The 27608-nt window shown below is 49.1% G+C and overlaps 1 protein-coding gene across 7 annotated transcripts in view; it reads right to left on the bottom strand.

Annotated features, from left to right (window-relative positions):
* The window catches only part of WWOX (WW domain containing oxidoreductase), a 930720-nt gene that overhangs the window by 471376 nt on the left and 431736 nt on the right, over positions 1–27608 (bottom strand). For 2 of the 7 annotated variants that reach the window (XM_059876988.1, XM_059876990.1), the window contains one exon: positions 10493–19431. In XM_059876988.1, the coding sequence (XP_059732971.1) occupies positions 19015–19431 (417 nt within the window). In that variant the 3' untranslated portion in view covers positions 10493–19014. 7 annotated transcript variants of the gene reach the window in all.

Below are 27608 nucleotides of genomic sequence, written 5' to 3'. Positions count from 1 at the left end.
ACCAACACTAATGGGCGCCTGCCAACGTCTCACTTCTTCCAGAAGAACCGCCCAGAAGCTTCTTCCCCACCCCATCAAGCACGTGGGGCTTGGGTGCGGGGAGGATGCAGTTGGCCTGGGAGCTTCCTGGATGCGCTGTTTTGGTTGCGTTTCTTTTTCTGTTCTGGGGCTGGCGTCCTTCAGGATGATCAGGGGTTTTCATGACACTCACAGTCGGCTGAGCTCACTGGACTGGAGAGCTTGGAAAACAGAGGCGGTTTCTCAAGGGGCTGAGTGGGTCCTTGTGCAGTCTGCCTCTTGCTATTCAGGGGGAGAGCCTGGGGTGGGGTGGGGTGAGGCTCCCTTTCACGCTTTGGGCAGCGAACACTCTGCACCATCTTCTAGAGCCCTGTGCCTCTGAGAAAACATTACATGCTCCGGAAATCCCTGTTTTATTGTACTCTTCTCCGGATCTCACCTGGCAGGCCCACTGCCTCCCGTGAATGAGAATGAGGGCTGGATCTTTTCCATGAGGACATGCCTGCCTTGACCTTCAGCGTCCCCTGCTTCCCTCCGAGCCCTCTAAGCATGATCCATTGCTATCTCAGGCCGTTACCCTATCCACCCCAATGGCGGGTTTCAAAGCTCCTTATATTTCCGAGGCCTGACGTGCGGCGGCGGCGACCGGGGCTCTGCCTGGCTCTCTCGTGGACTGCCCAAGGTCACCACTGGGGAGAGGAAGGAGGCAGGCGCAGCCTTTATCAGGATGTACTGCTTCACTTTTTCTATCCATCACCGAAGCGATGATTCTATTTTAGTGAAAATCCATTGAACTCCGATCAAGTCAGATGGCTGTTATCACTGGAAACTCAAGAGCTGTCAGGCCCTAATCGGTACAAATGTGGGACCAGGAAATGGGGGAGCTCCGGGCCAGCGATGGTCTTCTGGGGGATCTCTGTGGTCTTTCTGGTTTCCGCAGTTTCACTGAACCATTTTATTTGAAGCACCTGTTCGGCTGCTCAGTTGGCAAGCGGTAGCATCTGGTTGCACGAGGTAGAACGGACTCCCTCTGCTCACAGGCGGTTGAGGTGAGGTGTGGAGACGGGATGCTTTCTCGTGCTATGCTGTTTACGGGGGGCACTAACAGTCCTGCTTCTGTCAGAACACAGACACACACCCGAGCGACCACAGAACCCGGAGGGTGACGAGCGCACACGTGTTCCAGAAACAGCTATCAGCACACTATCGGTGGCCTCGCCGGTGCGTGAATATTCTGGTCACCACACCTGGCTACAGAAGTCTATCTTAACAGGCATGGAATTGTTATGACAAATGCCCCAGTTTGCATTTTCACGTGTTTGGGAAGGTTTCTGTCCACAGTTATCACCATGGGGTGGGGATGGAGATGGGGAGACAGAAAGAGACATTTCCAAGCTCCCTGAAAAATTCTTTTTGGCTTGTCTTCTGGTGACTGATTTCATGAAATCTGCCATTTGAATAAAGTCATTTAAACGTATCTGCTGCCCTGCCAGTACTCTAAACTTTTCCTAGAGGTGGGTGTGAAAAAGGGTGATGGGATGGTTTCCAATCAGGATCCTGGAGCTCAAAGTGACATTTAACTCTCAGCTATCCAAACTTGAATTATTTTCCCTGTAGGACATCAGGAATCATATTTCTTACACTGCCCCTTTGTAGGCCGATCCCTGCTGGGGTGGGCTGAGTAGGAAGGAACTTAGGTGCCTGAGAACTTGGTGCCCTATGTGTGTTCACCTCACCACTGTAAAATACCCAGCAATCTTTCCATGTATTTTCTATTTTGCAATCTATACCTTTATTCCTCTTTATCAGTGAGGGTAACTGAATATTGACTATGCAGTCCTAAATAAATTTGCATTCTAAATAATAGCAACCATAATAAGGGTCGTTATTTACTGCATACTTGGGGTGGACCAGGCTGTGTGCTTTACGTATGTTGTCTCATCTGAGTCTTGATGCTGCGTCTCAGGGAGATGGGGACATCTCCCAGCTCCGCTGACGGATGAGGAAACCGGGGATCTGAGGGCACCAGCCACTGACCAGATGATCAGGTGATTTAGAAGCAGCAGATGTGTAAGAACAGCTCCACCATTCACTTTACACAGTTGTACGGCACAAGAGAAGCCGCCGAGCCACCTTCGCTTCCAGAGCCGCAGCACGGATGCTTTCAGGATGGGCAAAGGAGGCTCAGTGTGACGGAGAGACAGTGACACAGTGAGACACGACAGAGAGGCTCTCCAGTGAGGCCGTTAGAGCGTAAGAGCGCAGGAATTGGTGTTCCGATCAGCATCCTGTTACTTCCATCCTTATCACATTACACAAAAAATAAGACCCAGAAAAGCATATTCACATCAAGATAATTCATTACGTAGTAGTGTCAACCTGCCCAAGTCTAACAGTGCTGTTAGAACAGACATGTGGCTCTGCTTTGAGAAAGACGGTCTGCTGTGGGGAGCAGAAACCTGAAGTTTTAATGCCAAAGGTTTATAGACAAGGTCACCCGCGGATTCTTAGGGAAGATACTAGCAAATCCACTCAGCAGTGGCCTGCACTCTTGCCACTGAACAGAACGAAGAGATGCATGTGCAAGGGGCTTCCTAAGAGCGGGAAAAACTGAATTCTTTCCACGGCAGATTATGTTTGCATTAAGCAATGACGTAGGTTTTTAAAAAGCCATGGCTGTTGTGAACCTGTTTTTAATTAAGGGTGAGAGCAGACCCTTCTGCACGATTTTCCAAGGCAGAGGCTACGGATTCTAGCACAGGAAGCGTGCTGCGGTGTCAGTCCACCACCAGCTGAAGTCTGAGCACCCGGCCCCCCGGCCGCCAGTGAGTGACACTGAACATCTCTTTCCTTTTAAGATCCCTGAAGACTTCATACCCAGAGCTCACTGTGCCGGGCACAGGGCTGTGCAGTTAACACAAAGCTCCTTGACTACGACCCTGTGTGATGAGACTGGCGACACTGCTGTGTCCATCTTACAGATGGGAAAACGGAGATACAGAGCTTTCAAACTCTGGCAACTAGGATCAAGGTCAATTCCCATCTGCCTCTGTAGCTCACGTGTGTCTCCACTTCCGAGCCCATCACAGACTCACCTCGGGGCATCCACTGTGTGGACAGTGGTGACACAGAAGCACACGGAACCCTGAAGCCACCCCACCTGGAGCTGCCCTAGTCAGGACTCTGGATGCCTCCTCGTTTCACTGAGCCAGGATTCTCTGGGACTGGCAGTCAACAATGTACCAAGTGCTGTACTTCCTACCCGCTGCCGGGGGTTTCAGGGCAAAGGCCACGCCCCCACCCCTGCCTCCGTCTATAGGAACAGGAGTAGGAGCGAGCACGCGCTGACACTCTCCATAGTGGCAGGGGCTGGACCTTACACTGCAGCGGCGTGAGCTCGTCTACTCCTCCCAGTCTACGGGCTGAGAAAGGTGCTAAGGTGCTGCTTCTGTCCTCAGTTTATGGAAACGGAAACACACTGAGAACGGGCGTGTGGCACGATCGGGGTGGCTCAGTGAGTGGATGGCAGAGGCAGCACCAGACCCCGGCCTGCCGGACATGCAGGAGCCATGGCTTCCCCATGCTGCCAGAGGGAGCGTTCACACACTGCCTGCTGCTCACTGTCCCGAGCCCGTTAACAAAGCTCACACTAAAACCCACAAGGACCGTGGAGACAGGAGCTGCGGCCGGTTTGTGAAAGCCCACAGTCCCCACTCGGGGAAAGGAAGACCGTGGGCAGAAGGAACAGCAAAGAAACCATGATCTCAGGCATGAATAAATTCAACAAACAAATACATGCAGATTCTATCCTCAAAAACATCCTGTGATAATTATGTAAGGAGATATTAATTTGGCCAACGGGTTGGGGTTCTTAGGGTTAGAGATTGTGTGAAGACAGTGTAACTTCCCTCAAGCCCCTTGAAAGTCTCTTATTTTATGGAAATGTCACCACCTGGACATCAGTACTGTCTTTTGGAGATGCTGTCCTCTGACTTAAGTCTGAATTTACTATGGAGCCCCCTTAGGAAGCCTTCTTAGGAGGCTGCCTGTCAGGAGAATTAAATGCAAACTTTTATCTCTCCTTTCCAAATCTCCTCCTTTCAATCACTAATCTCTCCAGGAAAGAACACAACCAAACAGTCCCATTAAGTAAGAGGTAGATAGGACTGATGTAAACCAGCCCCCCCATCACCGCTGCCTTGAATTAATGGGCCTGCTCCTCACTCCACAATGGACCTTCCCCAGATGACCTTGCCAATCAGCAGATCTCGTGTTGTCTGCAATTTCCAGTGACTCCGGCCACACTCACAGAAGGAATCTGCTCAAGGCATCCAACAGGCTCCCCCTACAAATGACTCTAGAGGCTAACTGAAATTTACTGACATACATAGATCTTTAAAATGATTTTTTTAAAAAAAGGTAAATTACAACATTCCAACTTTGCAAAATAGACTTTAGGTATGTTAAGAAGCGACCGGCCGTTCTGGGCTCCGGTCGCCCTGGTCTGACTGTCACCCTGGGCTCCCTCTGTGCCTGATGGGGGGTGACGGTGATGGAACAAGCAAGCGCCCGCGTCTCAGCGTCCTAGGTCACAATGCAGAGGCACGATTCACGTCTCCATGTCCATCTTGGGTCGGCTGAGGCTCTTGCCTTCGTCCTTCTTCTAACAGGGCAGCGGTGTCAGAAATCTTGCCGGCCAGCGTGGCAGAGGGTGTGGTGCAGCACGCGCGATACCCTTAAACTTTCTGCCTCCGAGAGTGTGTCTTGCAGACACATCAATCCACCCAGACTCCACCGGCCAAGGCAAGTCAGGGGGTGGGAAGGGAGAGTCGCCCCCGTGCCCAGACGCAGGGTGATACCGCTCACTGTGAGCAGCCCTACTGACGCTGTGATGGGGAGGGAGACGCTGAGGATTAAGTGAGAAAGGCCTGCCAGGGTCCCCCGGGACGCACACGTCAGGATGGGGCGTCACTAGAATTCAGCCCAGCATTCTGAAGGCCCTTGCGTCAACTGGGAAACGCGCTGCCCCTGACCGGAGCTTGCTCCTCCAGTAGCCAGACCATCTCAGAACGTTCCACGGGTCTTGGCCTCGGCTATCTTTTGTCCCCACCACGTTTACCTAACAGATGACCGTACCGATTCCCATTGGCAGCCCTTTGTTGTGTAATGAACAGGATGCGGGCTGATGAATGCGGCCACTGCACAGAAAACGTCAGTTCTTTCATTAAGCAAACCTTCCCGAGTTCATTGTATTGAACCGGGGTTTGGGCTATTAGGCTGACACATGACAGAGACAATTCTAGTCACATTGTAAGTGCCTATTCATGTCTGGCAAATTCCGTTTTACACGCACGCACACATTGAGAATTGGGCTCTTGTTGCCTGGGACTTTCTTTTTTTTTCGCCCTCGGAGTCTATTTTCCTATTTTTAACTGCTAATTTATTAAGAAACATCCCACTTTATTTAAAGAGAGCCTCAATAAGCCTAGTTCAGGGAGAACACAATGGATCCTCAGGCTGAGATTCTGCTCCGCTGGCCACCTGACATGCCTGTTCTTCCCAGATGCACCAGTGTTGACACACCCTGTCCATGTGTGAAAGGAAAGAAAAAAATATTTGCATGTGGAGTTGGGACACCACAGGCTCTTCTGGCTGCTCACATTTTAAGAGGAAAACATTATTTACAAGCTCAGAGCTTCCGTTAGAGGAAGGGGACAGGGCTGAAGGCATCATTCCAGGAGACAGGCCATGCATGAGCCTGCCTGATGGGGGCAGAAGTTCTCAGGATCCGGGGCCAGAAGCCCAGGCGGCTTTGGCTCCAGCTGCCCCTTCCTCCATGGGTGGTCCTCAGCAACATGCAGCGGCAGACACCAGTGGGTGCCTGCTGGGTGGCCAGCCCACGCTGGGCATCAGGATGTGGACAAGCAGGGTTCAGGTCTGCGGTCCAGCGGGACAGAGGCCAACAGACAATTACACTCAAATGAGCTCCGTGGGATTATGGATCCTGAGTGTAACCACCGTCCTCCGTCTGTTCATTTACCTCGTCTAAGTCACCATCACTGCTGTCTTAGGTCCCTGGGCTACCTCCCGACTGGTCCTTCCTCTTGCCTCCTACAGACTGCAACCACCTCTTTTTTTTTTATATTATTTTTTTTTTTTTAAAAGTGTGAATCAAACCACGTTGCCCTCTTGCTTTTAAACTTCTAATGACTCCCCTCATGATTAGGATAAAAGCCAGATTCTTTGTGGTGGCTTCACAATCTAGCATTTTTCTCCATCTTGCCGTCTATCACTTGGCTCCAACTTCAGCAGGTGTTCTCTGTCCCTTGAACGGGGCAAGCGCATTTGTACCCCAGGCCCTTTGCACTGGCCGAGCTTCTGGCTGGGATTCTCTGTCGTAAGTTGTCTGCATGGCTGTCACCATTCAGGATTTGGTTGAAATATCATCTTCTTCAGAAGCCATCTCTGACCACATACACAATCACTATCAATTTCCTTTTCTTCCTTTATTTCCATGTGAAACAATCTCATGTATTTGTTTCCCTCTATAACTTAAATGTAAGCTCCAGGAGCAATGAGATTTTCTCTAATTTAACCTAACATCTCCGGATTCTGCAGCAGTGCCAGACAGCTAGTTTTGGAGCAGCAAAAACAAAATATGGGTAATAAAAATAAGAAGAGGAGTTACTCTTAGAGCAATGATCCATATTTACATACCCCTCATTCCGTGAGATCTTTACCTGCACTAACTCATCGAATCCTTACAACAACAGGAAATGGCTTCTGGTCTGCAATTTTCCAATCTCCTGTCTGCAGATTAAATTCTGACCAAGATTTTCAGTGACTGCCTGTGACCCTGCCTTGACCCTGACAGGGACATCAGTCCATGTGCAGACAGCAGGTGGTTCTAAGATGTGTCCTTGGCTGTACCAGCCTCACTTACATGCCGGACGAACCATCGTCAGAGCAGCATCTTTCCACGCTTCTAGTGTGTGAGTGTGTCAGCCGCTCAGTCGTGTCTGACTCTGCGACCCCACGGACTGTAGCTGGCCAGGCTCCTCTGTCCATGGAATTCTCCAGGCAAGAATACTGGAGTGGGTAGTTATTCCCTTCTCAATTTCATTGCAGGCAGATTCTTTACCATCTGGGAGAAGCACCCAATTCTTGTATGTCGCAAACCCCGAAGTCAGGACATCAGTTAATAAGGGTTAGATGAGGACTCTGGTCCAGAAACAACCCGTGCTGCCCCTTCTTGAAGCTTTCCCTCAAACAGCCCAGACACATGGCTCCCACCCGCTCCCCACCCTCTGCCACCCATCTCTTTCAAGAGAGATTTATTACAGCGCTGTCAACACAATCCTACCTTTACGGAAAAAGATAAAAGTAAGAAACACCTTACAGGAAGACGCTGTGGAGAATGCTAAATCATAAATGTTTGATAAGAAATGGTCAAATCCAGACAAATAACTGTTCAATCCCACTTTGTATTAAGCAGATAAAGTCATACAGAAAATCAATGTGATGTATTGAAAAGGGAGGGGAAAAAAATGCCAAGCTTGGGGATTGGGCTACACGGTGTTATGAAGTGGTTGCTTTATAAGAGATTGCTTATAATATGATGACCACATAAATTTTTAAAAATAGGGTGCTGATTACTGACTTGCTGACCTGTCATTGTGATCCAGCCCTCTCTTCTGCTTCTCTTGCTCCTGCTGGAGACAATTCCTGGGGTGACACACGTATTCTCAGGGGAGGCAGTAGAGAGGAAACTGGTGCCACTGTTCGAAGGGACACTGTGGCAATTCCTATGAAACCCATCAGGTCAAAGATGCTCACGACCTGTGCTCCAGCGCATCTGCTTCTGGAAAGTCACCCTTGTGATAAGAAACACATACGCAGGCGTGCTCATCACCAAATCATGTTGAAAAGCAAAACAGACTCAACCTACATGTGTCGAGAGAGGAGTGGATGAGGGAATGACAGGACCCCATAAAGGGGACTATTATGCAGTCACGGCACACCGGGTGGCCACGCTACCTATGCAGGGAACCAAATGAGCTCTAAGACGTCACCGCACGCAAACAGCAAGGTAATAAACAAATGGTATTCAGTGGTCTTGGCTGCATGCACTTTTTAAAAAGCTATGTATTATGGGCTTCCCTGGTGGCTCAGACAGGAAAGAATCTGCCTGCAATGCAGGAGACCCACGTTCAATCCCTGGGTTGGGAAGATCCTCTGGAGAAGGCAATGGCTACCCACTCTAGTATTCTGTACACGTATCTATATCTGCACACATATCAGTATCAAATATATATATATATATATCTACACACACACACATATATATACAGCACACATATTTGTACCTGATGGTAAACATGTAGGAAGTTTCTGGAAGAATCCACAGCACACCTTTAATAGGTGGTTTCTTTTGGAGAAAGCTTAGGAGATGAGGGACAAAGGAAAACTTTGTTTTTAAAATGTTATCAAAGGTTTGAAATTTCACCATGAGCTTCTATTGCTTTTACTGTTTACTTCCCCCGAGTGGAGTGGCAAGCGGCAATAAGAACAAAGTGATGGGAAATGCTTTCCCAGTATTTGGAAACCCTGGTTGGTTTCGTGACAGAAGATGCGGGGAGCTCTGGGTGTTCATCACTACATCTCCAGCCCAGGACCTCTCCCGCCAGAAACCGAGAAGTCCATCTGGAGCCGCCTCCTGCACTCAGGGGCCTCCTCCACCCCCAGGGAGAACATCAGTGCCTAGGATTTCCTTCTGTTTTCCCCAAGCCCACCCCAAACCTCCTCAAATAAACGGAAGGGGTTTCTGCCACAGATGTGGGACCTCCGTGTGCAGAAGTGCATGGTAAGGGGTTGGTTCGCGGTGGCCAATCTACTTTCAATACTTTCCCTGTAAGGTAATAAGCTCCCTCCTGCTGATGGCATTATTTTATATAACCTGTAATTAAATAACAACAACAAAAAAGAAGAAGCAGAGTATACAAAAGGCAACAGATGGGGGAAAGGGCCTTTGAAACAGAGGATAATAACACTTGCTAAAAAGAGTAAACGCTGGCACACAGAAGCTCAAGAACTCCCATGTCACCATGGAGAACGATGTGCTTGCTTGAGGTGAAATAATAGGAGATGAAGGTCAATTAATGATGTATCAGCGAGCCTAAAATGAGGCAACTGTATTGTACACACAAACAGTGCATTGAGTTCCTGGTGGGGACGGCCCTGGGGAGGAGAAGGCAGCTCACGAAAGGGAGCTGGAGGCCTGGTGATTTGCTCTCTTGAAATAAACATCTGAGAAGAGTCAGGCTGTACGTCTAAATAAGCAGAGAGACTTAGACAAATGAAAATACTTTTCCCAATGTATCTTTGACTCAGCGCTTTCCATCCTCATGGAGGCAAAGATCACATCAGTGTGATTTTTTTTCAGATGCTTTTGGGTGCTGGGGAACTAGGAGAAAAGATCCCTTTAGACAAATAAACAGAATTCTCCTGCCCAACCTTCTGGAGTAAGTGATGCATAATTGTACTCAAGAACCATTTGATAAGTGGTTAAAACGAGGGCTTGAAAGATATTTTTCTTACATTGCACTTTTCGCCAGAGTAGTCAAACCTTGGGGTACGTGAGAAGCCCCTGGACGGCTGGCTGATATAAACTGTCTGGATCCCATCGCAGAGGTTCTAAGTCTGGAGGTCTGGAGTGGGGTGGGGGCAGGGCAGGGCATGAGAACCTGCAAGCCCAACAAGCGCCCCGGGGGGTGGGGCCCCCACCGCTGGGCCGAGGACCAGGCTTCGAGAGTCACCAGTGGTCACAAGCTTAGACTGTGGTTTGAATCCTTAGCTCTGCCACTTGCTCATCTGCACTTTAAGTGGTCGGGTCACTGTGCACCATGCAGAGGCTGAGTGTGCTTGTGCTTGGTTAAATAGCATTTCCATAGAATTTAAGTCCACCTGGAACCTCAGACTGTATCTGGAAGTGGGGTCTTTGCAGATATAATTAAGTTAAAATGAGGTCATACTGGATTCTGGTGGGGGTAAATCCAATGACTGGTGTCCTCTTGAGAAGACACACCAATTTAGAGGGAAGAAGGTGGTGTGAGGTCTGAAATAGAGAACCGAGTTATGCCAACATCAGCCTAGGACCATCACTCTTGTGAGGATTAAATTACCGATCATGTACCAAGTGTTTAGAGTAGGGCTTGGCACATAGTGAACATTTAACAAAGTTGAAGTTCATATCATTTTTTGGTTTTATCAACACTTTTCTTTGTTCTATAAGAGTATAAAAACTTTCCCTTGGATTAAAAAAAACAAAAAAATCAATACTCTAGAGAAGAGTATGAAGTGTGGGTTCTCAAGGAGGGGTGATTCTGCTCCCTGGCCAAGGGATGTTTGAGACTCTCCACAGAAATTTCTGGCTTTGCAGGACTTGGGAGGGAGGTGGGGGCTGCTGTCGTCTAAGTGAGTAGAGATGTGGGTTGCTGGTAAAGATCCCACAAAGCACAAGAAGGCCCCCATGGCAATGAGTTACCAGAACCACAAGTCAATAGTGTGAGGCTGAGACACTCTGGTACCAGGCAAACACCAAAGTCGCCTGGCCCTTGAGTCCTGCCTCCCAAGAGTGTCCAGCGCTACACGATTCCTCCTGGCGAGAACGATCACCAACAGCCACCCTCCCCACCAAAGCAAAACGGAGCAAGCCATAGCAGTAAACAACAGCGCCAGCAACAAAGCAGGACTGGAGCCCTTCTCTGCTCCGCCTCCCAGGCTACAAAGGCCACGTGGCCCCCGTATCCTCCGGGAAACACAGGCTGGGAAAAGCAGGAGGGGTCCCGGCCGGCCCCCAGGCCCTACCTGCGTCAGGCAGAGGTGAGTGCGCTGCGGGCCCAGGGCAGCCGGGGGTGCAGCCATCAGGGAGGAAGGACGGTAAGGACCCCGGTCAAGGACCCCGGCGAGCGGAGCTGGGGTGGTGATGATGGGGATGACCATCGGGGCAGATCTGAGGCCCTGGGTGACGCAACTCAGTGACGGCAGGACACGGGGTGGGGTGAGGGGCTGCCAGGATGTGCTTCCGGCGTCTGGGCCGCGTGGGTGGACGAAGGGAGGTGCCGCTCGTATACTCAGAAAGCACCAGGAGGCCTGATGATATGCTGATCAAACGCGCGCAGGAGCCCAGAGGGAACACCTGGACCAGCAAACAAGCTCGCAGGCCCCGGCATCCCGGGACCGCGAGTGCCCGTGACTGCCTCACGGGCCGCTGCGCTGGGCGGAGTCCACATCCTCTCTCTGCGCGCCCTCCTGCTGCCTGCGGAACACGCCAGTCTGCAGGAGACGGAGGAATCTGCTGAAGGCGCCCAGCCCTGGCTTCTGAAGGAGTCAGGTGGAGGGAGGGCCAAGGAGACACACGGGGATGCGCCCTGTGGATGCGCGTCTCCGAGAGGCGACAGAGAGAGGAAACGCGTGTTGGGCCGTGACCGCCCACCGAGAAGGCCTGGTCGCATGACGCTCACGGGCCGCTGCACATCGGGGGTGGGTGTGGGGGCGCAAAGAGGTGCACAGGCACGGGCACACGTCTGCTCACATGGAAAGCAGCAGCAGAACGTCACGCTCCCTCTCAAGCTGATGCGGTACTTCTCTCCTCTGTCTCCCCATGCTGCGATGAAGCAGATCAGGATTAGGGAAGAGTAAGCCACGGCTCCCTCCCAACCTGCCGTTGGTGTTGAACAGACCTCTGACTCCATGTTGGTTTTGTTTTCCCCTGGCAAATCAAGGCGTCTCCCCAGGGCTGTGCACAGTGAAGTTTTCAAGACGTGCAAAGACAACCATATTCCAAATCAGAGCGGGTGGGACCCTGAACGGCGGAGCATGGACAGCCCAGGGGTCCCTGAAAAACCGAGCCCGGATCACCTAAATCCAGTCTAACCTCTAAATCAGGTTTCGGATCACAGATTTGTTTACTTTCATTTGGTGATAATTGTTCACAGCAGAACATATCAGAAAATTCTATAAAAGGAACCACAGCCAGGAAATAGTAAATAATTAATCACCCTCCCTCCCAGCCTCTTGCATCTCTGTTGATATAAATGACCGTATAATTCCAAACCCAATTATCACTACTTAGCCGTTCCATTTTGTAGTTAAAATCCCACAAAATTAAAGTGCATCAATTGTTAATGGTAATAGACCAGACAAGGGATTAAAGATTATTTTAATGTTTATTTCCTGTCAAGAGATCTTCTGGCAGGAAACACTGCAGACAAAAGGCGGTACACTCAGATGAGATTCATATATTTAAATCTTCTAACTTCTGAAAACATTATGGATATAATTACTTGTTTAATTTACTCGTTCCCTCAAGATACGGGCTGGGGAGATCAAGCCAACTTTATTATATCAAGTTCTCAGAAAGGAAAGGCAAGCTCTGGAGCATCTAGTAAGCTGGTTTATCCTCAGTGATCACATCAGCTTTGGAGCCTGAGTCCCTGGGCGCTGGGTGCTGCTGACAGAGGGGAGAGGCAGAAGCTCGGGGTGAGGGAAGTGGGTCTCGGGTCCACTCTTGCGCCTGCGACCAGAGGCCTGAGTGGCCACAGGCCTTGAAGCTTCCCTGAGCCTCAGTTTCGCCTTGGTGACATAGTGAGACATAGAAACAAGTGATGAGGACCAGCAGTGCACACTGGACGGAGGTGCCAGAGGCCGGGGAGACAGCTGCGCGAGGCCAAAGTCACCACCAGCTCCCAGCGCAAGCACAGGCACCCTGACGTGCATGCGGCTGCTTTCAAGGTGGTCGCCCAGGTGAACCGTAGATGCTCAGTTAATCTTTCTAGGTCATCACTGAGACAAACAGGTGCACACGTGCTCACACACACGTGTGTGGGCACATCAGAAAACACAATCGCAACATCCAGGGGTCCTTTGAACACAATCTGAGAAATACTGGTCTATTTCCAGAAATCCAGATAATGGCAAAAATAGGTTCCATCCCAATGTCCAATCAATTTACTCAGGATGTAGGTTGAGAGAGACTAAGAAGTTCAAAGTCAATAAACAAACAAACAGGGAGGAGGAATGGGCAAATAGATTGTTTGATAAGACAAAAAAAAAAATAACTGCTCACCTAAAATTACTACTTAGATCCTGGAGAAAGACTCTAGAATATAAAATACGTGATTACATACACATATAAATAAGAGAGAGGGAGGAACCAGGGGGCAGGATGGTTGGATGGACTGACAGATAGATAAAAACAAGAATTGCTCACCTAAAATTACTATTTAAATCCTGGAAAAGTCAGAATCTAGATAGAACTTGAGTCCCTCTTCCCAAAGCACTGAGTGTATTTTTTTACCTGTTAATTTCTGCCACCTTCATTTGAATATAAAAACCATGAGGGCAGAGTTAGCTGTGTGTTCACTGCCATATTGCTAGAATGTAAAATAGAGCCTGGCACACAGTAGGTGCTTGATAAATATCACTAGAGTAGACCGTGAGAGTAACTGTATGATCATTCTGTGTCTATGAAGGAATTCCCGCCTCATGAGTCTCATGTCAGTATATTAACCTGGTTTACTATTAATAGTAGGGGGCTTGGAAATGAGGTAGGCTGAGAAGCCCTGCCCAAACCACACACCCAGATGCAGGGTCAGAGCTCGTCTGAAATCACGTCGGCTGACTCTGCACCCAGGGCTCATTCCGTGACGTCACTCTGGCCTTTGGAGAACGTCCCTCCATCTGAGGATGAGGGAAGGCACTTTGCTTAAGAAGCAAAGAGATGACTTACAAGGAAGTTTCTGCAACAGTTTGAGTTCCCAAAGAGGGTGTGACCTAGGGCTTAGGCTACTCAGTGGAAGTGAAAGGATACTGGGGAAGTCAGCCATCATGACCACTATGCTTACGTGGTAAAATATACAAGGCACGAGGAAATATCAAACTGGAGTTCTTATCTTTAAAAGGACACTGCCCGTCTCATGTTCGATGTAAGTCAAGTCATTATGCTGGACAACCGTAAACTTACAAGGCACTGTCAATTATATCTCAATAAAACTGGAAGAAAAAAAATAAAATTTAAAATAAATATATATAAATAAAAAAAAATTATGCGAAATCAAAAATACAGTGTTCATAATGAGAACCTACTGTTTAGCACAGGGAACTCTACTCAACGTTCTGTGGTGACCCAAACGAGAAGAAAATCCATTTATGTATGGACATATATGTATGTATATGTACATGGGATATGTATATGAATATGGGATATATGTATACGTATAGCTAATTCACTTTGCTGAACAGTAGAAATTAACATTGTAAATTAACTATACTGTAATAAATTTTTTTTTAAATACAGTGTTTAAACTATAAAAAGGCTAACTATCCAACAATGGTTAAACAAAATACAATTAATTCATATGGTACACTCTTAGTAAATCAGGAATTTCTCTAAGCAATGTTTAGTGACATGAGAAATTATTAAGAAAAAGAAAATATATAGAGAAAATATATACGTATATATACACATATACACACAGATTATGTTTTTTAAAAAGTTTAAACTTTTAAACATTTTAAAAGCTTAAACCCAAATTTGTTTTTTAAAAAGTCATCACGTGGAGGAGAGAAAAAAATAACAAAATATTAAGAGCAATCATCTTAGGGCAGTGGAGTTAACAGAACATTTTAATTTTCTTCTGCCTAAGTGCCTAAATTTTTTTTCCTCCTCTTTCTACCATGTGTACTATTGACTACATATTCAAAAAAAAAAACTTTTTCAAAGTAACACACGACTCTTGATAGAAGAGAGAGAGGGGGGAAAAAAAGTTCAATCAGGCCTTATGCCTGGGTCCAGTCAAAGTATTTACTTAGCTCATGAGTTAACAAAGATTAAGAAATTCATGGTCTAATACATACATATATAAAAGAAATATGTGCCTATCTACGAACTCTGTTTTCATTCCAGAAAAGTAAGAATCTAAAAAGAAAAGGACTGTGGCATCTTGTCCCCAGCACCCGCTTCTTGAGCATGATGAACCCTCAGTCCTGGAGGGAGGGAGGGGGCTGGGAGTCCTGGTGCTCGTGGCTGGGTGCTGACCCCGTGAGCAATTGTCATGGGGACTCGAAGGGAGACCTTGACCAGGCTGAGAAACGGTTGTGCCCTGGGCGCCAGAGAGGAGGGTGAGCCGCTGGCGGTCTTCGTGATTCATCGCAGCTTCCTGTACAGCCCCTTGTAGCATCCGCGACTGCATTTGGTGATCATGGGGCACAGCTTCCAAACATGCTCTAAGTAACTCAGAACCTTGCTCTCAAGTCGCCTTCTGGGCCTGGCTTATCGTGAGGGGCTTGGAGGTATTTCCTTTAAAACAGTCCCAGGAAAGCCAGCCATACATTCATCGGATACCTGATCTCCACAGGAAATAATCATCACAAGAAAGCAAAGGACGAGGGACTTCCCTGGCGGAGCAGTGGGTAAGAATCCTCCTGCCAACGCAGGGGACGTGGGTTCCACCCCTGGCCCAGGAGGATCCCACACGCCACGGGCCAAGGAAGCCTGTGCACCGCAACTACTGTGCCCCTGCACGAGAGCCCATGAGCTGCGACTCATGAAGCCCTCGCACCCTAGAGTCTGCGCTCAGCAGCAAGAGATACCACCGAAATGAGAAGCCCACACGCAGCAATGACGAGTAACCCTGCTCGCCACCAGAGAAAGCCTGTGCTAACAGTGAAGACACAGCGCAACCAAAAATAAATTTAAAAAAAAAAGGGAAGAAAGTGATTGATGAGGATGACCATCTCTGTGCCTGGCATTCTGCCAGCCATCTCACCTGCACAACATCTAACTCCATCAGGTACAGTAAATAAGGCTTCCCATTTTAAAGGTGATAAGACTAAGGCTCAGGAAGAGTAAGGTTGGTTATGACTCCCACCACTTTGGAGTAAGCCCGATTTGTACTCAAGGGGGCCTGATTCCAGAGCTCATTTCCTACCTGAACCAGTGGCTGGAGAAGAGGAGGAGAACCAGAGAAGGCTGGATGCGGCCTGGGGAGGTGAGCTGGGTCTCTGCAGGTGGATGAACAGAGGGTCTTGGGTGGGGGAAAAGAAGGAATTGCCCAGCAGGTACCGGGTAAAGACAAGAGTCAAGCCCTGGGCCTTGGACGAGCACCAGGGGTACAACCTGGCATCCCTCCAGCCCATCTCTGATACCCTCTTAACAATCTGCTCACACTTCAGGGACCCGCATGGCTTCCCACCTCCAGGGGACTTGTTCTCCTGCCAGAGTAAGACACTGAATAGCTGCCTGTATTCAACCTGACATCCACAGATATTTAAGAGTCTAATTCGATCGTTACATTTTTTCTGTAGACACAAAGGAACCGCAGGCTTCCGGCACCTCGGGGCTCCCTCTCGCATTCACCGTGCCCATTTAAGCGTGCTGGGGAGGGATACACATGAAGCAGGGCCGTTTAACTAAAGATGCTGTACAATGGGGCTACTTCGCTGCCTGACAGTGCAGGAAACCTTGGTGGATCCTAACACCAGCCAAGAGATGCCGGCCACCGGGGCTGCGGTGGCGTCCAACTTGCTCATGAATATGGTGGCTGAACAGATGGGCGATGGCTCCAGCAGCCAAGGGTCTATCAACTGAGCTCAGAAAAGCCAAATCCCCGTCAGTGCCAGGCTTGGGAGACGCTCCATTAAGGAGACTCTCGTTGTTACAACAGTGAAGGATATAAACTCAACAGCCAGCCCACTTTTTCCCCCGCCCCCTTCTCACTGGAAGGCTCGTCATGTAGGTGATGCTATAAGCTCTGAAACTTCCTGTGTGCCTCAGGTGGCTGGCTGGCAGAAATGCACCTTTGCAGGCCAGGTGAGGTTTGTGGGGCGGGCAAGATGTGGCATGGAAACCCATTCCCTAACCTTTCACCAGGCCTGAAATTTACTGTGAACGGAATTCCTAAAAATCCATGTTGGCCTCTGATTTAAAACCACTAAATCCGAGTCCCTGAGATTACCTCCATTGTCCTAAGTACATCACTGTGACAACATATGCGAACTGCACGACCTCAGAGACGAGCGCGGACAACCTCCACGTGAGGAATGCGCCGAAGCTGGCTGTCCTTGGACCCACACCACTGAGGCTTTAGGGTCATGCTGAGGCACTGGGAGAACGCTACCATCTCACCAGCGGGCTGCCGCTGTGCCCGGCTCCCGTCGTGGTGGACGACAGCAGCAACAGTACCGGGACCCTGATTTCACACTGGCGACAAAACTGCGATCTGTGTTCACTTGGGACGCGCGTCTTGTCTCCAGCTGATGGAATTTAAGGAGGAAGTTATCTGCAAATGTACGGAAATGAGTATGTTTTTCTGAAAGACAAAATACTACTCAGCCGTAAGAAAGATGAAATAATGCCATTTGCAGCAAGATGAATGGACCTAGAGATGATCATACTAAGTCAAATACCCTATGACATCACTGATAGGTGGAATCTAATGTTTTTTAATTATACAAATGAACTTATTTACAAAACAGAAACAGAGTTGCAGATGTTGAAAAATAAACTTATGGTTACTAAAGAGGAAATGTGGGGGGAGGGGACGGGATAAACTGGGAGCTGGAGATGAACATACACACACTATTATACACGTGCTCAGTCGCTCAGTCGTGTCCAGCTCTCTGTGACCCCGTGGACTGTAGCTCACCAGGCTCCTCTGTCCATGGGATTCTCCAGGCAAGAATACTGCAGTGGGTTGCCGTTCCCTTCTCCAGGGGATCATCCCAACCCAGGGATGGAACCTGAGTCTCCTGCATTGGCAGGCGGATTCTTTACCACTGAGCCACCTGGGAACGACCAGCAAGGACCTACTGTACAGCACAGGGAACTCTGTTCACTATTCTGTGATAACCATATGAGAAAAGTACCTGAAAAAGAATAAACAAATGTGTATGTATAACTGAATCACCTTCTGTACACTTGAAACTAACACAACATTGTAGATCAACTATAAGCCAATAAAATCTTAAAAATAAAGAGTACTGAGAAGATATACACACCTTTTCATCTCCGAACTATGCCTTGAATAAACTGAAGAAACACTGTAGTCACTGTATGTAGTGATACATTAAAAGGGACAAAAAAAGATCATTTTTATACAACTCAGCCAAACGATTTTTCTTCTCCTTTTTTAAAAAAATTCATTCATTCTTCCTGTTTTCTTTCTCATCCTCCTTCCCTCCTTCCTTAGAGCGCCAGGATCACTCAATTCCCCTGACTGTCCATTAACCGGACCTGTGAGATGGGGACAGAGGGTACCTGTCAGGTTTCCCTACGGGTTAGATGAGATGATGGGTGCGCCCACTTGGACACTTTGGACTTTCAACAGATAAAATGATCGTGTTAATGGCAACAAAGTTATTTTTACTGAGGTCAGAAGTGGCCACACACAGGAAACAAAACAAAAAGGCCAGTGGTAGAGGAGAGGAAAAGAGTGGGAGGGGTAGGGCAGATCAAGGTCGTGTGATGACAGACAGGGGAAGAGCTGGGTGAAAAAAATGAACAGGGCAAAGTCAGCCTAGCAAATAAGCCAAGGCCACCCAAAGGACAATAAACGGGCCTTCTAGTCAAAGCTTGTTCTAGCAGGGGAGTCAGCTACCATCGGGGGCGTTGGGCAGAGGCTCAGAGGCAGACAAGGAAGAGGGCACATTTTCTAATAGGAAAAGGGAAGGCTTCAGTGTGTTATGATTGGAGGCCATCAGCCTGGGGAAGCGGGGGGCAGAACAGCTAGGAGCGTGACATCCTAGGGGCTTGGTTTGGGAGCATATCTGGTTTTCTCTAGCTGGTCCTGAAGTTGGAAGTAAGGACAGAAATTAGCGATGCTGGGTGTTACTGACCAAGTCCTGACCATTTCTGGCTGATGGCTGCAGAGGCTGCAGGTCAGAGGTCTATGATCAGATACGGCCTGGCCATCGTCCGTTTGTATACTCAGTCTCTCATTAGCAAGACCATTTAGTGACCCGTAACCGTTTACCCCAAAGCTGTCCAGGAAAAAGACTGTGATGAAAACTCTTCCCACAAGCAGCCTGTGCAGGGAGACTGGCTGGACCACCCACAGTGCCTCCCGACCACAAGGGCACTGAATTCTCAGAAAACTCCCCACAGCCTAGGAACAGACTCCCCGTCACCCCCGGCCTTCGCACGGGGGTACGCGTGAATTTGAGAGGAAAAAGGTGCTCTGGCGTCCTACAGAAATAGCCATTTTTCATACCGCTCCTGGGAGGTGGTAATTTATTCAGGCATCTTTCAACATACTTCCTGTCTGATGATCTTCTCTCAGCCTTCATCTTCTCCAAGGTGCCGCACACCTGTCCTGGGTGAATAAGTGCGGTGTGCGGATAGGAGGGTCCAAGAAGCTGGATGAACAATGGAAAAGACTGCGCTAAAGCAAATGGAGAAGAAAAGCTCACTGTTCATGTGAAATTTCTGCCAAAGTGACTACTAATGTTGCTCTTTAGAAAAACAGCAGTTTTAAAAAAAAATCTCTAGGTCTTTATAGAGTTGGAGAGGAAAATAGTTGGGATTTCCCTAAAGCAGGAAAAACTTGGTTTCATGTCACCAGCCTTAGCCAATACATGTTTGGTCTATGTTCTAGAACTTTCTGTTTTGGATCTAGGGTTTAAAGCCAGGATCTTCCACTTAGCAGACAGGTGATCCTGAGGTTCACTTGTGATTATTTTGAGGCAGAAGGGAGGTGACATTCTAAGGGCTGGTTTGGGGACTAGAGCTTAGTGAGCACAGAGGAAATATAGCTATGATTTTTTAAATGGGGAGGAATAGGCCTGCTCTTAGAGAATGGAAGCAGGGAAGGTTTAATGCAATGCAAATTAGGCCAAAAAGGCAGGCTGAAATTTATCTCCTTCCCTAACAGATCCAAAGGTGCTCTGAAAGTATCTGATTACATGTTGAAAAGGGACCATTATTCTACAATCCTGTGATTTGTGTAATGATGTATTTGTGCAGAAAGTCTGCAGGGGGTCTTTCCGACCTAGGGATCGAACCCAAGTCTCTCTTGTCTCTGGCACTGGCAGGTGGGCTCTGTACCCCTGAGCCACCTGGGAAGCCCATAAATGTGGAGAAAGGCAGAAGAAATCAGAGTAACCAGCCAGTCTCCAAGATGGAAAGAGAGGTGAGCCAGACTGTGAAGTGAGCTCTTCAACATGGTCTGCGTGTGCCTGGCTGGCATTCATTTGCCCTTCCCATGAAGCACCCTAATTCCTGAGGGAGACAGTCGTATCCTCGGTCCCAATCCATGTGTTTTGGCATCTCGTGATGGCATATGACCTATACTGTGCAAACATTCCTGCAGGCTGAACCAAGAATCCCAACCCCCTTCCCTTAGCCAACAAGATCAATGCTAGTCAACTGGTCAACTCCAGGTTTTGACAAAAGTTGCATCTCGCTTTACCATCATCAATGGAGGATGCTTCTACATCTATACAGGGAAAAGCTGAGCCCCACAGGGGAAGAAAAAAAGTTCATGACATCTGAATACCCAGGTCCAGCAGAGGCTGAACCCACGCCAATCCTGGAATTCTCACTTACATAAGGTAATAATTACTTTTTCCCTCCTCTATAAGCCAGAGAAGGCAATGGCACCCCACTCCAGTACTCTTGCCTGGAAAATCCCATGGATGGAGGAGCCTGGTAGGCTGCAGTCCATGGGTTCAGGAAGAGTCGGACACGACTGAGCAACTTCACTTTCACTTTTCACTTTCATGCATTGGAGAAGGAAATGGCAACCCACTTCAGTGTTCTTGCCTAGAGAATCCCAGGGACGGTGGAGCCTGGTGGGCTGCCGTCTATGGGGTCGCACAAAGTCAGACATGACTGATACGACTTAGCAGCAGCAGCAGCAGCATAGCCAGCGAAGCATACACAACCCAAGCAAATCAGAATGGGAGATGGGAGACAGAGGAGGAGTGGTTTTTTTCATGAAGTATCAGGACATCAAGTGATCTGGTTACTCATTATGGCAAATGCCTCATGCTGGAAAAAAAAAAAAAATTTTTTTTTTTGCAGGAGTGGGGTGTTGTCCCCCAACACCGCCTCAGCTGCTGAGTGAGCAAAGAATATGAATAAACTCCGTGGCCACAACAAGTCCGGGGCTTCCTTTTAAATCAGTTCCTAGAAGGTGAGGAACCAGTATATCATAGTGAGACGATCATTTATAATGGGACCTTTATTAGGAGCCAGGGTATAAAAACTATGTGAAACAGCCTCCTAAGCAGATTTGGTGCGTGGCTGATTAGCCTCCTCTCCCACGGGGGCCAGCCGACTCGAGGCAGTGGTGACGACACCGGGAAGTCATCCCGCCGCCAGGCCGCAGGCCTACAGCTGGTCATGTCCAAAGGGGCCTAACTGCTTCCTCAGGGCACAAGGGGGCGCGTGGCTGCCGCGTGGGCTTGAAGACACGAGGACCAGGCTCAGGTCCCCTGACCTGGCTGTGTGGTGTCCGTGCTGCTCACAAATCCCGTGGCAGCTACAGTTTGCCTCTGTGGTCTGGCTTTGTTGTTGGATAAATATGAGGAAGCTAGGCACACGGCAAGTACTTAGTAAGTGGTAACTGTTTTCTAAGAGTACATGTTTCTGTTTTAATTCTTAGGCGTGAAAAGAGCAGGGAGAGGCTCAGTACAGTTGGATCTCGGGTCTACACAGCTGTCCAGAGACAGCTCCCCTGTCATTTCAGGCAAAGAGAAAAGGCCCGTATCTTGGGTTATGGAGCCTGGGTTACCGGGGGCAGGGGTCACTGCCCAGCCATCATTTATTGAGAGCTTACTCTGGGCCAGGCACAGTTTTAAGTATTTCACTTCCGGGAACTTAATCCTTGCAGAATCCCCATGCAGTAGGTACTAGTAGTAATACCAGTAACAACAATGGTCAGTCAGTTCAGTCGCTCAGTCCTGTCCGACTCTGTGCGACCCCATGAATTGCAGTACACCAGGCCTCCCTGTCCATCACCAACTCCTGGAGTTCACTCAGACTCACGTCCATCGAGTCAGTGATGCCATCCAGCCATCTCATCCTCTGTCGTCCCCTTCTCCTCCTGCCCCCAATCCCTCCCAGCATCAGAGTCTTTTCCAATGAGTCAACTCTTCGCATGAGGTGGCCAAAGTACTGGAGTTTCAGCTTTAGCATCATTCCTCCCAAAGAAATCCCAGGGCTGATCTCCTTCAGAATGGACTGGTTGGATCTCCTTGCAGTCCAAGGGACCCTCAAGAGTCTTCTCCAACACCACAGTTCAAAAGCATCAATTCTTTGGCGCTCAGCCTTCTTCACAGTCCAGCTCTCACATCCATACATGATCACAGGAAAAACCATAGCCTTGACTAGATGGACCTTTGTTGGCAAAGTAATGTCTCTGCTTTTGAATATGCTATCTAGGTTGGTCATAACTCTCCTTCCAAGGAGTAGATACTAGTAATGATGTTAATATTAGAAGCGATAACCCCAGGGTTTCACATCTATTAAGAGCATTGAGAGTGCCTTGGACAGCTAGGAGATCAAACCAGTCAATCCTAAAGGACTGCACATTCACTGGATGTTCACTGGAAGGACTGATGCTGAAGCACCAACCCCTTGGCCACCTGATGCAAAGAGCCGACTCACTGGAAAAACCCTGATGCTGGGAAACACCGAAGGCAAAACAGAAGGTGGTGGCAGAGGATGAGATGAATGGATGGCATCACCGACTCGATGGACGTGAACGTGATCAAACTCCAAGAGATAACGAAGGACAGAGGAGCCTGGTATGCTACAGTCCACAGGGTTGCGAAGAGTCGGACATGACTCAGCAACTGAACACAACAGCTAACACCAAGATGAGGGATGTAGCCTGAACCTTGACAGCGGAATTCCAGAATCTGTTAACTGTGTCCCGACCCTAAAAGGCTGGGCAGGGCTAGAACAGTGATGCTCTTCCTGTACCTGTGACCAACGCCTGGTGGCCCCCAAGTCCCCACCGATGAGTCCTGACGTGTAACTGAGGTTACATGTCAAAAGGCACAGTGGGTTAAGAGGGAAGTGGCCTCGGGCCTGCGCTTATCTGAGCTGGCAGGAGCCCCCGGCAAGAACACGGCGTGCCTGTGAATCTCATCCGTCTGGCGGGCCCTGAGGGTCGGGAGATCACAGAAACAAACGAGGTGAGAAGGGATGGCCCGGACGGGGAAGAACTTGGCCTGATGCACACGGATGGCGCTCTGCAGACGTCACGGATTCCCACTGAGGCTGGAATGCAAGCAGGCAGCCCAGACAGGAAGGGTCTTGGAGCAAAAAAAAAAACGTCAACATGGAGGGACAGAAAGAGGAAGTTGGAGACTGAAGCCCTGGGTTCAAATCCCACATCTGACTTCTCCCCTCTCCCCTGTCCCCTGCACCCCCTCGCTACTGCCCCCTCCACATCGCGCCCTTACCCTTGAAATAAGAGTGAATGTACATCCTGATGACAAGCCATGCGGGAGAGGAAATATTCACAAATACCCCTTGATGAGGAATTCCAATTTGGTATATACAAAAGGGCCATATATTTAAATATTTTGCTGTTGCTGTTAAATGGAGACAAATTGTAAATTATTGGGGGGGGGAGGTGGGGCAAGAAGACTCCTACCCAGGGATGTCACACCCCATTTAATACCGCACTTAAGTGTTTACCCTCCATTAAAATCAGTGGTATTTCTTCTTTCCTCCTCAGCACCTTCCACGGACCCAAGGCTCTTGATGAAAAGGGAGGAATAATGCTTTCTTTGGTGTCTGCGATCAAGATCTATTTGGTAGCCCACTCCTCTAACACCGCCCGTGCGGAGAAATAATTCCGGCTCCCCGTTAATTTGAGTATTGAACTGAAATTCTGCAGCTGCTTTCTGCCAAGCCTGAGAGCAGAAATTAATTTCAATGGCCCAGGCGAGCGGAGGGGAGCGTTGTCAGGTAATTAGTCTTCGTCTTCTGCGACTCAGGGTCTATCAGGGTGCTAATCCATACATAAACCCAGGCATTCCCTGAGTCACTCGCAATCTGCGGGGCCATTTAACTACCTCTTGGTTGGGTTCACCAGAGCCAGGGCATCGCAAGCACATGGATGAAGGATCCCTTTCGTGTCTACCCTTCCGTCTACCTACTTGGGGGCTGCGGAATTAATGCAGCTGATTTACATGTTCTTTTCCTGTTTGATCGCGGTGTCTGCCATTGACTAAGTGGAGCTTGGGGTGGGAAGGGGAGCGGGGGGAGGGGCCTCCCCCTCCTGCAGCGTCTGACTTGCCAGTTTATTAATGAAAGAGGCACCAATATTGATAGCCCTGACACTACAAGTGCAGCAATTAGAGGGTATGTCCTTCCAGGATTCTAATTAAAAAGAAGCCTTTTCCTGCCCAGGATGGTTCCTATTGTCATATATGCACTCGATTCTGGCTTGGGGTTGGGGGTTCCTATGCCTTTTCCTTTAGGAAAATCTCCTGGTGGGGGAGGGGGCAGAATAAACACAGGTTCAAAAAGCTTTGTTCCTAATGAGGGTCACTGTGAAATCCACAGAAAAGAATGGTACTTGGAGAAGGTACCTCCCTTCAGAAGCCTGCCTCCCTCCAGTCCTCTCCCAGACACTTCTCTGGGCTTCTGGTTTTTCATGCTTTGAACCCTGAAGGACTGGGACTGAGTGGGTAGCTGGGGGTGTGGGATGCAAACAAATGAAAGAGTGGCTGTGACAACCTTCTGAGCCACTGAAGAACCTGTATCCGCCACACTGTTCACCCTTCTAGCGAGTCTGTGGTATGGGTTTCGGGGATTCCATTTAATGCAGGAGAAAACTAATGCCTAGATCAGAGACGCGCAGTGGCTGGTGGCTCTTCCTGATCCAAACTCCTTCTTCACTCCAGGCACTGAGCACCCCAGGACCCTGGGGCCAGGCAGGTGACACGGGTGGTGACACAGAGGAACTGGGGGCCCTGCCCCTCTGAAAGGGGGGCCCTGCAGGCCAGGCCCACCCAAAGAGGCAGTTTTGGCTGCAGCTGATATTGAAAGAGGACTCAAACATCTGGAATTTTAGGTGCTGAATGCTGTCAACTCATCACTGAAGTGGCTTGTAAGATCTGCAGCTTCAGACACTCTACCTGCTTCCTTAGGACTCTTGAGATAGATTGTTGTTTCCTCAGTTTTTTTTAATTCTGAGCCCAGCTCTCCCATGTCGCTCCCTTGCCTGCGTGGTCCCACAGCAGAAATGGCCCCAGCACAAGGCTGAACTGAAAGATGAGACACCAGCTCGGCTCATCAGCACACTTTTCTACATGCCATGTGTACGCATTAATATACAGTGTCTGCTGTTCTCTTTCTCACTGACTCCACTTGGAATAACAGGTTCTAGGTTCATCCACCTCTCTAGAACCCACTCAGAGGCCCAGAAGGAGGGGATGCGGGGATGCGAGGCAGGCTCAAGAGGGAGATGATATATGTACAGTTATGGCTGATTTGCGTTGTTGTATGGCAGAGACCAACACAATATTGTAAAGCAACTTTCTTCCAATTAAAAAGATTAATTAAAATAAAAATACATTAAAAAAAAAAAAGAGGAAACAGACGGTGGGCCCCAAATGCCTTCCTTCCTCCTGGGCCTCCTCAGCTGACGTCAGAACCCTCTTTACTGTTCATCCACTCGGGACGGGTGCAGAGCAGCCAGGCCTGGGCACCTGGAGCTGGGGAGGGCATGCTCCCCCAAGCCCACCGCTCCTGCTCAGTCATCCTGAACCACCCCCCTTTACTCCCAGGTCAGTAATGAACAGACTACGTGACCTCAGATCTTTATACTTTTTCCTCTCCTGTGCATCAGTTTTCTCATCTGCAAAATGGGAGACTAATTCTGACCTCGCAGGTACCTTGGGAGGTTCCTATGAGAAAAAAAAAAAGCATGAGAATGTTTGAGCACAGTGCCTGTCTCCTTGTAGGCAGGCCCACCAGGCCTGACCGCCTGAGCAAGCAACTCTGCCCAACTTGAGGTCTAAGGCGGTCCAACTAATGATACATACATAGGCTTGTGAACTGAATCTCCTCCCCTGGTGTTAAGAGAACAGTGATGACCAAGAATTGGACAGAAAGCCAGTCTTGCAGCCTCCGTTCTCCTAGCTCTCAGATGCTCTTTATATACCTCCCTCACAGGACTGCTGGAAGAGTATGTCCTCAAAGCAGGCCTGACACTTGGCAGGCCTGATACTTAGCAGGCCTGCAGAAAAGCAAGCTCCACCACCAGCTCCCAGACCTATTAATTCTCTTGCTCTGGATTCAGAACATTGAGGTTTTATCCTTCAAGATTCTTTATTCATGCTTAGGACTAAATCTCGAAAATGACAACAACAGCAGCAAAGCCCAAAACAAACAAACAAAACACCTGAATCTTCCAGGAGCTACAACTATGATATCTCCCCATAATTCCTCATTTTACTGTGAATTCCTAGAAATGACATCTGAGAGAGAGAGAGAAAGAGAGAGAGAGAGAGAGGGAGAGAGAGGGAGAGAGAGGGAGAGAGAGGGAGAGAGAGGGAGAGAGAGGGAGAGAGAGGGAGAGAGAGAGGGAGAGAGAGGGAGAGAGAGGGAGAGAGAGGGAGAGAGGTGGACTTGACAAATAGAAGAGCTCTAACGCGCTAATGTATTTTATTGGAATCAGAAGTGCTCTGTCTTCCCTCTGACCCCTCTCCCGTCCCCTCCAGCCTGCTGCTGGAGGCACCAAGGAGAAGTCAGAGGCATTAGTCTGGTGTCAAATAGCACTGCCATCCACATTCTAGGGGAGTCAATTGCAATTAACAAGGCCATTCAGAAAAGGCAGGTACAGACCAGACAAAGGGAGCAACAGCCAGATCTTATCAGAACCCAAGGCCAGCAGGCTGGGCCTTTCAGAGGCTGTTTGCACTGGGTAAGAAAAAAAAAAAAAAAAAGGCAATGGAGGAAGACGAGGGCAGGGAGAGGTAAGCTGGACCAGGATCAAAGGGAAGGGCGGGGAGGGAGAAGAGGCAGGCTCTGAGCAGAGAGGTCTACAAACGGAAGGGCTGACTCCTGAGCCCAGCCCCTGGGGTCAGAGCTTGACTCTGCCCCTCAGCGGCTACTGAGGACTCGAAACCACTCACCCCTCCAAACCCTGGCTGGCTGATCTGTAAAACGGGCAGAGTGACAGTCCCTCCCCGTTTGGCTGAACTGACAGAGTAAACAATGTCCGCAAAGTGCTGAGGGTGGCGTGTGGCGCTGGGCAGTCATCCTAAGAGAAGAGCTTGGCTTGGAGTGGGAGAGGAGGCCTGGCCAGCCAGGAGAGCGGCAGGCTCTTCCAGCAAGCACCCGGGGCGGAGGTCAGGCGCTGCACGTGCAGGCGGCCATGCTGAGAGCGACTCCCTGTCCAGTCCCACCCACTGCACCCTGTGACACCCCCACCCCACGAGGCGCTCACCTCTGCTTTCAGAAGGGGGCCTGGGCCCCTCCCGTGTGCTTGCTAGCTCTGCGCCATTCACCATGGGACACCCAGAAAATAACCTCTCGAGGCCCCTCTTTGTCTTTTTTGTTCCGAGAA

This window comes from Bos taurus, chromosome 18, assembly GCF_002263795.3.
Source record: "Bos taurus isolate L1 Dominette 01449 registration number 42190680 breed Hereford chromosome 18, ARS-UCD2.0, whole genome shotgun sequence".
NCBI classification, from domain to species: Eukaryota; Metazoa; Chordata; class Mammalia; order Artiodactyla; family Bovidae; genus Bos; species Bos taurus.
The sequence above is the reverse complement of the archived record's forward strand: the minus strand, read 5'-3'. Positions and strand labels throughout refer to the sequence as shown.